Below are 13135 nucleotides of genomic sequence, written 5' to 3'. Positions count from 1 at the left end.
AATATTTTAATGAAACGTATTTCTTTTCATTCTTACAGACTGCTAAAGCAGATGAAGAAGTTTCTATCGGCAATGGCAGGGAACATGTAGTTAGAGTTATCATTTCACTCACTAAAAAGGATCGATTTAAATCAGCAAAGACTCAAGTAGCTGTCAAAGCTTGTTTCGAAGCTAAGACCAGTGCAACTTCACCAACATCGCCAACATGGCCAACCTGGTCAACATCACCAACATCACAAACATGGTCAACATCACCAACATCACAAACATGGTCAACATCACCAACATGGTCAACATCACCAACATGGCCAACATCATCAACATCAGAAACATCACAAACCTGGTCAACATCACCAACATGGCCAACATCACCAACATCAGAAACATCACAAACCTGGTCAACATCACCAACATGGTCAACATCACCAACATCAGAAACATCGAAAACCTGGTCAACATCACCAACATGGTCAACATCACCAACATCGCCAACATCGCCAACATCACCAACATCACCGCTTCCTACAACTTCTTTCACGGAGTCTACAAGTTATACTTCACCAGGTATCTATTTCCATTGTCAATCAAATCATCAAATGCTTTCTACTCCCATATACTTCTTATTTTTGACCGTCTCAAAATTATATTTTTCCACATGATATATTCAGTTCAAACACCTGCTTTTGTCACAGCGTTTAAATTCGCATGTAATTTTGCTATTAAACATTAATAAATAATGAGTCTGGTATGATATTGTGTTCTTCTGAATGACAATGTAAGGATGTGTCGAAGTCATATCTGGGTTGTACTTTTACAGATTGTATTGAGTATTATTTAAAATATTCCCTGTGCTACCAGATCAGGCTGTCTGAACATATTTGCTTCCTTATATAAAATGCACCTAACATCGGTGCTTTTTGTCTTTCTACTTCTTTTTGCAAAAATAATTATGTTCTTCAAAAACAAAAACATAACCCACGTTTTCCCACTTTTCCTACTTGCCATTTCCCATTTCTCTTTCTATCCCCCACTTTCTGACTGGTTTCCTTACTTAAAATGTACCAAATATTAATGTTGGAAACCAATTTCTCTCTCCCATTGAACAACTCATTCATGTTCTGCATTGCCGAACTTCACATTTTGGTATCCTCAAATTAAATCAGTTTTAAGTTAGACCAAGGCAGATATTTTGAATAACTTTCATGAAGATTCCTTAAAGGACGTAGACGCTAAGCTGTACATCAACAAACAAATATGACAGACAATAAAACCTGCTTGGAAGACGTAACTATTTACCCTATCTGCTTTTTAAAAGAAGCCGCCAAGTGTTTTTCATACTCAACAGCACTTATTCAATGAAAAAATAAAACTATTAATGTACATATCTTTACGATGATATCTGAGTAAAGTTCAATTTCTCCTTTAATTTCCTACAATAAATTAGTTAAATTATTCTTTCAGCTTTCAGCTTCAACAAGTAAGTAGATTTCTTAATTGAGTATCTTTGAAAACAGACACATGATATTTTTCATGTTGAAACATTTTGCACTGTTGAAAGAATGCACTAATGCATCCTGCTATTTCCTACATAGAACTGTGTCCACTTGCCAACGATATGAAGACAGATGAATATATTCCAAAAGAAAACATCGAAACCTCCAGCACAAAGAACGGACTTAAACCGGCCGACGTATTACCTGGTGGTAACGTGTGGACTTCCACAAAGACTGATAGCAAGCCACAAATCAACATCACACTCGGAGACAAAGCAATTCCTACAAAAAGTGTCAAGCTTATCAATACAGAAAACGTCCAAAAATTCACAGTGGTATTTGTCCTATCAGACAACACTAACATCACCAAGGTATTATTTTTTGTCATCTAGAAACCTTTTCGTATTTCAACAAACATTTCTTAGATTTCTGGCAATTTAAGTTTTTTTTTTCTCAAGTAAAATAAACTTATATTTCAGTTGTGCATTCCAATCATGTGTCAATTTGAGTTGATAAAGAAATATCTTTGTATATATATTCGGGTTATTTCTCATACAATCTACTTTCTACAATATTTTAATGAAACGTATTTCTTTTCATTCTTACAGACTGCTAAAGCAGATGAAGAAGTTTCTATCGGCAATGGCAGGGAACATGTAGTTAGAGTTATCATTTCACTCACTAAAAAGGATCGATTTAAATCAGCAAAGACTCAAGTAGCTGTCAAAGCTTGTTTCGAAGCTAAGACCAGTGCAACTTCACCAACATCACCAACATCACAAACCTGGTCAACATCACAAACATGGTCAACATCACCAACATGGCCAACATCATCAACATCAGAAACATCACAAACCTGGTCAACATCACCAACATGGCCAACATCACCAACATCAGAAACATCACAAACCTGGTCAACATCACCAACATGGTCAACATCACCAACATCAGAAACATCGCAAACCTGGTCAACATCACCAACATGGTCAACATCACCAACATGGCCAACATCACCAACATCACCGCTTCCTACAACTTCTTTCACGGAGTCTACAAGTTATACTTCACCAGGTATCTATTTCCATTGTCAATCAAATCATCCAATACTTTCTACTCACATATACTTCTTATTTTTGACCGTCTCCAAATTATATTTTTCCACATGATATATTCAGTTCAAACACCTGCTTTTGTCACAGCGTTTAAATTCGCATGTAATTTTGCTATTAAACATTAATAAATTATGAGTCTGTTATGATATTGTGTTCTTCTGAATGACAATGTAAGGATGTGTCGAAGTCATATCTGGGTTGTACTTTTACAGATTGTATTGAGTATTATTTAAAATATTCCCTGTGCTACCAGATCAGGCTGTCTGAACATATTTGCTTCCTTATATAAAATTCACCTAACATCGGTGCTTTTTGTCTTTCTACTTCTTTTTGCAAAAATAATTATGTTCTTCAAAAACAAAAACATAACCCACGTTTTCCCACTTTTCCTACTTGCCATTTCCCATTTCTCTTTCTATCCCCCACTTTCTGACTGGTTTCCTTACTTAAAATGTACCAAATATTAATGTTGGAAACCAATTTCTCTCTCCCATTGAACAACTCATTCATGTTCTGCATTGCCGAACTTCACATTTTGGTATCCTCAAATTAAATCAGTTTTAAGTTAGACCAAGGCAGATATTTTGAATAACTTTCATGAAGATTCCTTAAAGGACGTAGACGCTAAGCTGTACATCAACAAACAAATATGACAGAAAATAAAACCAGCTTGGAAGACGTAACAATTTACGCTATCTGCTTTTTAAAAGAAGCCGCCAAGTGTTTTTCATACTCAACAGCACTTATTCAATGAAAAAATAAAACTATTAATGTACATATCTTTACGATGATATCTGAGTAAAGTTCAATTTCTCCTTTAATTTCCTACAATAAATTAGTTAAATTATTCTTTCAGCTTTCAGCTTCAACAAGTAAGTAGATTTCTTAATTGAGTATCTTTGAAAACAGACACATGATATTTTTCATGTTGAAACATTTTGCACTGTTGAAAGAATGCACTAATGCATCCTGCTATTTCCTACATAGAACTGTGTCCACTTGCCAACGATATGAAGACAGATGAATATATTCCAAAAGAAAACATCGAAACCTCCAGCACAAAGAACGGACTTAAACCGGCAGACGTATTACCTGGTGGTAACGTGTGGACTTCCACAAAGACTGATAGCAAGCCACAAATCAACATCACACTCGGAGACAAAGCAATTCCTACAAAAAGTGTCAAGCTTATCAATACAGAAAACGTCCAAAAATTCACAGTGGTATTTGTCCTATCAGACAACACTAACATCACCAAGGTATTATTTTTTGTCATCTAGAAACCTTTTCGTATTTCAACAAACATTTCTTAGATTTCTGGCAATTTAAGTTTTTTTTCTCAAGTAAAATAAACTTATATTTCAGTTGTGCATTCCAATCATGTGTCAATTAAAGTTGATAAAGAAATATCTTTGTATATATATTCGGGTTATTTCTCATACAATCTACTTTCTACAATATTTTAATGAAACGTATTTCTTTTCATTCTTACAGACTGCTAAAGCAGATGAAGAAGTTTCTATCGGCAATGGCAGGGAACATGTAGTTAGAGTTATCATTTCACTCACTAAAAAGGATCGATTTAAATCAGCAAAGACTCAAGTAGCTGTCAAAGCTTGTTTCGAAGCTAAGACCAGTGCAACTTCACCAACATCACCAACATCTCCAACCTGGTCAACATCACCAACATCACAAACATGGTCAACATCACCAACATCACAAACCTGGTCAACATCACCAACATGGTCAACATCACCAACATGGCCAACATCATCAACATCAGAAACATCACAAACCTGGTCAACATCACCAACATGGTCAACATCACCAACATCAGAAACATCGCAAACCTGGTCAACATCACCAACATGGTCAACATCACCAACATGGCCAACATCACCAACATCACCAACATCACCGCTTCCTACAACTTCTTTCACGGAGTCTACAAGTTATACTTCACCAGGTATCTATTTCCATTGTCAATCAAATCATCCAATGCTTTCTACTCACATATACTTCTTATTTTTGACTGTCTCCAAATTATATTTTTCCACATGATATATTCAGTTCAAACACCTGCTTTTGTCACAGCGTTTAAATTCGCATGTAATTTTGCTATTAAACATTAATAAATAATGAGTCTGTTATGATATTGTGTTCTTCTGAATGACAATGTAAGGATGTGTCGAAGTCATATCTGGGTTGTACTTTTACAGATTGTATTGAGTATTATTTAAAATATTCCCTGTGCTACCAGATCAGGCTGTCTGAACATATTTGCTTCCTTATATAAAATTCACCTAACATCGGTGCTTTTTGTCTATCTACTTCTTTTTGCAAAAATAATTATGTTCTTCAAAAACAAAAACATAACCCACGTTTTCCCACTTTTCCTACTTGCCATTTCCCATTTCTCTTTCTATCCCCCACTTTCTGACTGGTTTCCTTACTTAAAATGTACCAAATATTAATGTTGGAAACCAATTTCTCTCTCCCATTGAACAACTCATTCATGTTCTGCATTGCCGAACTTCACATTTTGGTATCCTCAAATTAAATCAGTTTTAAGTTAGACCAAGGCAGATATTTTGAATAACTTTCATGAAGATTCCTTAAAGGACGTAGACGCTAAGCTGTACATCAACAAACAAATATGACAGAAAATAAAACCAGCTTGGAAGACGTAACAATTTACGCTATCTGCTTTTTAAAAGAAGCCGCCAAGTGTTTTTCATACTCAACAGCACTTATTCAATGAAAAAATAAAACTATTAATGTACATATCTTTACGATGATATCTGAGTAAAGTTCAATTTCTCCTTTAATTTCCTACAATAAATTAGTTAAATTATTCTTTCAGCTTTCAGCTTCAACAAGTAAGTAGATTTCTTAATTGAGTATCTTTGAAAACAGACACATGATATTTTTCATGTTGAAACATTTTGCACTGTTGAAAGAATGCACTAATGCATCCTGCTATTTCCTACATAGAACTGTGTCCACTTGCCAACGATATGAAGACAGATGAATATATTCCAAAAGAAAACATCGAAACCTCCAGCACAAAGAACGGACTTAAACCGGCCGACGTATTACCTGGTGGTAACGTGTGGACTTCCACAAAGACTGATAGCAAGCCACAAATCAACATCACACTCGGAGACAAAGCAATTCCTACAAAAAGTGTCAAGCTTATCAATACAGAAAACGTCCAAAAATTCACAGTGGTATTTGTCCTATCAGACAACACTAACATCACCAAGGTATTATTTTTTGTCATCTAGAAACCTTTTCGTATTTCAATAAACATTTCTTAGATTTCTGGCAATTTAAGTTATTTTTTCTCAAGTAAAATAAACTTATATTTCAGTTGTGCATTCCAATCATGTGTCAATTTGAGTTGATAAAGAAATATCTTTGTATATATATTCGGGTTATTTCTCATACAATCTACTTTCTACAATATTTTAATGAAACGTATTTCTTTTCATTCTTACAGACTGCTAAAGCAGATGAAGAAGTTTCTATCGGCAATGGCAGGGAACATGTAGTTAGAGTTATCATTTCACTCACTAAAAAGGATCGATTTAAATCAGCAAAGACTCAAGTAGCTGTCAAAGCTTGTTTCGAAGCTAAGACCAGTGCAACTTCACCAACATCACCAACATCACAAACCTGGTCAACATCACAAACATGGTCAACATCACCAACATGGCCAACATCATCAACATCAGAAACATCACAAACCTGGTCAACATCACCAACATGGCCAACATCACCAACATCAGAAACATCACAAACCTGGTCAACATCACCAACATGGTCAACATCACCAACATCAGAAACATCGCAAACCTGGTCAACATCACCAACATGGTCAACATCACCAACATCGCCAACATCACCAACATCACCGCTTCCTACAACTTCTTTCACGGAGTCTACAAGTTATACTTCACCAGGTATCTATTTCCATTGTCAATCAAATCATCAAATGCTTTCTACTCCCATATACTTCTTATTTTTGACCGTCTCCAAATTATATTTTTCCACATGATATATTCATTTCAAACACCTGCTTTTGTCACAGCGTTTAAATTCGCATGTAATTTTGCTAATAAACATTCATAAATAATGAGTCTGTTATGATATTGTGTTCTTCTGAATGACAATGTAAGGATGTGTCGAAGTCATATCTGGGTTGTACTTTTACAGATTGTATTGAGTATTATTAAAAATATTCCCTGTGCTACCAGATCAGGCTCTCTGAACATATTTGCTTCCTTATATAAAATGCACCTAACATCGGTGCTTTTTGTCTATCTACTTCTTTTTGCAAAAATAATTATGTTCTTCAAAAACAAAAACATAACCCACGTTTTCCCACTTTTCCTACTTGCCATTTCCCATTTCTCTTTCTATCCCCCACTTTCTGACTGGTTTCCTTACTTAAAATGTACCAAATATTAATGTTGGAAACCAATTTCTCTCTCCCATTGAACAACTCATTCATGTTCTGCATTGCCGAACTTCACATTTTGGTATCCTCAAATTAAATCAGTTTTAAGTTAGACCAAGGCAGATATTTTGAATAACTTTCATGAAGATTCCTTAAAGGACGTAGACGCTAAGCTGTACATCAACAAACAAATATGACAGAAAATAAAACCAGCTTGGAAGACGTAACAATTTACGCTATCTGCTTTTTAAAAGAAGCCGCCAAGTGTTTTTCATACTCAACAGCACTTATTCAATGAAAAAATAAAACTATTAATGTACATATCTTTACGATGATATCTGAGTAAAGTTCAATTTCTCCTTTAATTTCCTACAATAAATTAGTTAAATTATTCTTTCAGCTTTCAGCTTCAACAAGTAAGTAGATTTCTTAATTGAGTATCTTTGAAAACAGACACATGATATTTTTCATGTTGAAACATTTTGCACTGTTGAAAGAATGCACTAATGCATCCTGCTATTTCCTACATAGAACTGTGTCCACTTGCCAACGATATGAAGACAGATGAATATATTCCAAAAGAAAACATCGAAACCTCCAGCACAAAGAACGGACTTAAACCGGCCGACGTATTACCTGGTGGTAACGTGTGGACTTCCACAAAGACTGATAGCAAGCCACAAATCAACATCACACTCGGAGACAAAGCAATTCCTACAAAAAGTGTCAAGCTTATCAATACAGAAAACGTCCAAAAATTCACAGTGGTATTTGTCCTATCAGACAACACTAACATCACCAAGGTATTATTTTTTGTCATCTAGAAACCTTTTCGTATTTCAATAAACATTTCTTAGATTTCTGGCAATTTAAGTTATTTTTTCTCAAGTAAAATAAACTTATATTTCAGTTGTGCATTCCAATCATGTGTCAATTAAAGTTGATAAAGAAATATCTTTGTATATATATTCGGGTTATTTCTCATACAATCTACTTTCTACAATATTTTAATGAAACGTATTTCTTTTCATTCTTACAGACTGCTAAAGCAGATGAAGAAGTTTCTATCGGCAATGGCAGGGAACATGTAGTTAGAGTTATCATTTCACTCACTAAAAAGGATCGATTTAAATCAGCAAAGACTCAAGTAGCTGTCAAAGCTTGTTTCGAAGCTAAGACCAGTGCAACTTCACCAACATCACCAACATCACAAACCTGGTCAACATCACAAACATGGTCAACATCACCAACATGGCCAACATCATCAACATCAGAAACATCACAAACCTGGTCAACATCACCAACATGGCCAACATCACCAACATCAGAAACATCACAAACCTGGTCAACATCACCAACATGGTCAACATCACCAACATCAGAAACATCGCAAACCTGGTCAACATCACCAACATGGTCAACATCACCAACATCGCCAACATCACCAACATCACCAACATCACCGCTTCCTACAACTTCTTTCACGGAGTCTACAAGTTATACTTCACCAGGTATCTATTTCCATTGTCAATCAAATCATCAAATGCTTTCTACTCCCATGTACTTCTTATTTTTGACCGTCTCCAAATTATATTTTTCCACATGATATATTCATTTCAAACACCTGCTTTTGTCACAGCGTTTAAATTCGCATGTAATTTTGCTAATAAACATTCATAAATAATGAGTCTGTTATGATATTGTGTTCTTCTGAATGACAATGTAAGGATGTGTCGAAGTGATATCTGGGTTGTACTTTTACAGATTGTATTGAGTATTATTTAAAATATTCCCTGTGCTACCAGATCAGGCTCTCTGAACATATTTGCTTCCTTATATAAAATGCACCTAACATCGGTGCTTTTTGTCTATCTACTTCTTTTTGCAAAAATAATTATGTTCTTCAAAAACAAAAACATAACCCACGTTTTCCCACTTTTCCTACTTGCCATTTCCCATTTCTCTTTCTATCCCCCACTTTCTGACTGGTTTCCTTACTTAAAATGTACCAAATATTAATGTTGGAAACCAATTTCTCTCTCCCATTGAACAACTCATTCATGTTCAGCATTGCCGAACTTCACATTTTGGTATCCTCAAATTAAATCAGTTTTAAGTTAGACCAAGGCAGATATTTTGAATAACTTTCAAGAAGATTCCTTAAAGGACGTAGACGCTAAGCTGTACATCAACAAACAAATATGACAGAAAATAAAACCAGCTTGGAAGACGTAACAATTTACGCTATCTGCTTTTTAAAAGAAGCCGCCAAGTGTTTTTCATACTCAACAGCACTTATTCAATGAAAAAATAAAACTATTAATGTACATATCTTTACGATGATATCTGAGTAAAGTTCAATTTCTCCTTTAATTTCCTACAATAAATTAGTTAAATTATTCTTTCAGCTTTCAGCTTCAACAAGTAAGTAGATTTCTTAATTGAGTATCTTTGAAAACAGACACATGATATTTTTCATGTTGAAACATTTTGCACTGTTGAAAGAATGCACTAATGCATCCTGCTATTTCCTACATAGAACTGTGTCCACTTGCCAACGATATGAAGACAGATGAATATATTCCAAAAGAAAACATCGAAACCTCCAGCACAAAGAACGGACTTAAACCGGCCGACGTATTACCTGGTGGTAACGTGTGGACTTCCACAAAGACTGATAGCAAGCCACAAATCAACATCACACTCGGAGACAAAGCAATTCCTACAAAAAGTGTCAAGCTTATCAATACAGAAAACGTCCAAAAATTCACAGTGGTATTTGTCCTATCAGACAACACTAACATCACCAAGGTATTATTTTTTGTCATCTAGAAACCTTTTCGTATTTCAATAAACATTTCTTAGATTTCTGGCAATTTAAGTTATTTTTTCTCAAGTAAAATAAACTTATATTTCAGTTGTGCATTCCAATCATGTGTCAATTTGAGTTGATAAAGAAATATCTTTGTATATATATTCGGGTTATTTCTCATACAATCTACTTTCTACAATATTTTAATGAAACGTATTTCTTTTCATTCTTACAGACTGCTAAAGCAGATGAAGAAGTTTCTATCGGCAATGGCAGGGAACATGTAGTTAGAGTTATCATTTCACTCACTAAAAAGGATCGATTTAAATCAGCAAAGACTCAAGTAGCTGTCAAAGCTTGTTTCGAAGCTAAGACCAGTGCAACTTCACCAACATCACCAACATCACAAACCGGGTCAACATCACAAACATGGTCAACATCACCAACATGGCCAACATCATCAACATCAGAAACATCACAAACCTGGTCAACATCACCAACATGGCCAACATCACCAACATCAGAAACATCACAAACCTGGTCAACATCACCAACATGGTCAACATCACCAACATCAGAAACATCGCAAACCTGGTCAACATCACCAACATGGTCAACATCACCAACATCGCCAACATCACCAACATCACCAACATCACCGCTTCCTACAACTTCTTTCACGGAGTCTACAAGTTATACTTCACCAGGTATCTATTTCCATTGTCAATCAAATCATCAAATGCTTTCTACTCCCATATACTTCTTATTTTTGACCGTCTCCAAATTATATTTTTCCACATGATATATTCATTTCAAACACCTGCTTTTGTCACAGCGTTTAAATTCGCATGTAATTTTGCTAATAAACATTCATAAATAATGAGTCTGTTATGATATTGTGTTCTTCTGAATGACAATGTAAGGATGTGTCGAAGTCATATCTGGGTTGTACTTTTACAGATTGTATTGAGTATTATTTAAAATATTCCCTGTGCTACCAGATCAGGCTCTCTGAACATATTTGCTTCCTTATATAAAATGCACCTAACATCGGTGCTTTTTGTCTATCTACTTCTTTTTGCAAAAATAATTATGTTCTTCAAAAACAAAAACATAACCCACGTTTTCCCACTTTTCCTACTTGCCATTTCCCATTTCTCTTTCTATCCCCCACTTTCTGACTGGTTTCCTTACTTAAAATGTACCAAATATTAATGTTGGAAACCAATTTCTCTCTCCCATTGAACAACTCATTCATGTTCTGCATTGCCGAACTTCACATTTTGGTATCCTCAAATTAAATCAGTTTTAAGTTAGACCAAGGCAGATATTTTGAATAACTTTCATGAAGATTCCTTAAAGGACGTAGACGCTAAGCTGTACATCAACAAACAAATATGACAGAAAATAAAACCAGCTTGGAAGACGTAACAATTTACGCTATCTGCTTTTTAGAAGAAGCCGCCAAGTGTTTTTCATACTCAACAGCACTTATTCAATGAAAAAATAAAACTATTAATGTACATATCTTTACGATGATATCTGAGTAAAGTTCAATTTCTCCTTTAATTTCCTACAATAAATTAGTTAAATTATTCTTTCAGCTTTCAGCTTCAACAAGTAAGTAGATTTCTTAATTGAGTATCTTTGAAAACAGACACATGATATTTTTCATGTTGAAACATTTTGCACTGTTGAAAGAATGCACTAATGCATCCTGCTATTTCCTACATAGAACTGTGTCCACTTGCCAACGATATGAAGACAGATGAATATATTCCAAAAGAAAACATCGAAACCTCCAGCACAAAGAACGGACTTAAACCGGCCGACGTATTACCTGGTGGTAACGTGTGGACTTCCACAAAGACTGATAGCAAGCCACAAATCAACATCACACTCGGAGACAAAGCAATTCCTACAAAAAGTGTCAAGCTTATCAATACAGAAAACGTCCAAAAATTCACAGTGGTATTTGTCCTATCAGACAACACTAACATCACCAAGGTATTATTTTTTGTCATCTAGAAACCTTTTCGTATTTCAATAAACATTTCTTAGATTTCTGGCAATTTAAGTTTTTTTTTTCTCAAGTAAAATAAACTTATATTTCAGTTGTGCATTCCAATCATGTGTCAATTTGAGTTGATAAAGAAATATCTTTGTATATATATTCGGGTTATTTCTCATACAATCTACTTTCTACAATATTTTAATGAAACGTATTTCTTTTAATTCTTACAGACTGCTAAAGCAGATGAAGAAGTTTCTATCGGCAATGGCAGGGAACATGTAGTTAGAGTTATCATTTCACTCTCTAAAAAGGATCGATTTAAATCAGCAAAGACTCAAGTAGCTGTCAAAGCTTGTTTCGAAGCTAAGACCAGTGCAACTTCACCAACATCACCAACATCACAAACCTGGTCAACATCACAAACATGGTCAACATCACCAACATGGCCAACATCATCAACATCAGAAACATCACAAACCTGGTCAACATCACCAACATGGCCAACATCACCAACATCAGAAACATCACAAACCTGGTCAACATCACCAACATGGTCAACATCACCAACATCAGAAACATCGCAAACCTGGTCAACATCACCAACATGGTCAACATCACCAACATCGCCAACATCACCAACATCACCAACATCACCGCTTCCTACAACTTCTTTCACGGAGTCTACAAGTTATACTTCACCAGGTATCTATTTCCATTGTCAATCAAATCATCAAATGCTTTCTACTCCCATATACTTCTTATTTTTGACCGTCTCCAAATTATATTTTTCCACATGATATATTCATTTCAAACACCTGCTGTTGTCACAGCGTTTAAATTCGCATGTAATTTTGCTAATAAACATTCATAAATAATGAGTCTGTTATGATATTGTGTTCTTCTGAATGACAATGTAAGGATGTGTCGAAGTCATATCTGGGTTGTACTTTTACAGATTGTATTGAGTATTATTTAAAATATTCCCTGTGCTACCAGATCAGGCTCTCTGAACATATTTGCTTCCTTATATAAAATGCACCTAACATCGGTGCTTTTTGTCTATCTACTTCTTTTTGCAAAAATAATTATGTTCTTCAAAAACAAAAACATAACCCACGTTTTCCCACTTTTCCTACTTGCCATTTCCCATTTCTCTTTCTATCCCCCACTTTCTGACTGGTTTCCTTACTTAAAATGTACCAAATATTAATGTTGGAAACCAATTTCTCTCTCCCATTGAAC

At 35.0% G+C, this 13135-nt stretch overlaps 1 protein-coding gene across 1 annotated transcript in view; it reads left to right on the top strand.

Annotated features, from left to right (window-relative positions):
* The window catches only part of LOC145263032 (uncharacterized), a 376016-nt gene that overhangs the window by 259267 nt on the left and 103614 nt on the right, over positions 1 to 13135 (top strand). Inside the window, exons 71-85 of the mRNA XM_080119864.1 lie at positions 39 to 564; positions 1593 to 1864; positions 2102 to 2564; positions 3593 to 3864; positions 4100 to 4305; positions 5469 to 5484; positions 5566 to 5871; positions 6108 to 6158; positions 7565 to 7870; positions 8107 to 8157; positions 9573 to 9878; positions 10115 to 10311; positions 11484 to 11499; positions 11581 to 11886; positions 12124 to 12174. Coding sequence (XP_079975990.1) covers positions 39 to 564; positions 1593 to 1864; positions 2102 to 2564; positions 3593 to 3864; positions 4100 to 4305; positions 5469 to 5484; positions 5566 to 5871; positions 6108 to 6158; positions 7565 to 7870; positions 8107 to 8157; positions 9573 to 9878; positions 10115 to 10311; positions 11484 to 11499; positions 11581 to 11886; positions 12124 to 12174 — 3345 coding nt within the window. The remainder of the gene's footprint in view (positions 1 to 38; positions 565 to 1592; positions 1865 to 2101; positions 2565 to 3592; positions 3865 to 4099; positions 4306 to 5468; positions 5485 to 5565; positions 5872 to 6107; positions 6159 to 7564; positions 7871 to 8106; positions 8158 to 9572; positions 9879 to 10114; positions 10312 to 11483; positions 11500 to 11580; positions 11887 to 12123; positions 12175 to 13135) is intronic.

This window comes from Euprymna scolopes, chromosome 38 (genome assembly GCF_053919585.1).
Source record: "Euprymna scolopes isolate OS-2025 chromosome 38, ASM5391958v1, whole genome shotgun sequence".
In the NCBI taxonomy this organism is placed as follows: Eukaryota; Metazoa; Mollusca; class Cephalopoda; order Sepiida; family Sepiolidae; genus Euprymna; species Euprymna scolopes.
Note: the sequence above shows the minus strand (reverse complement) of the source record. Positions and strands in the feature narration are given on the sequence as shown.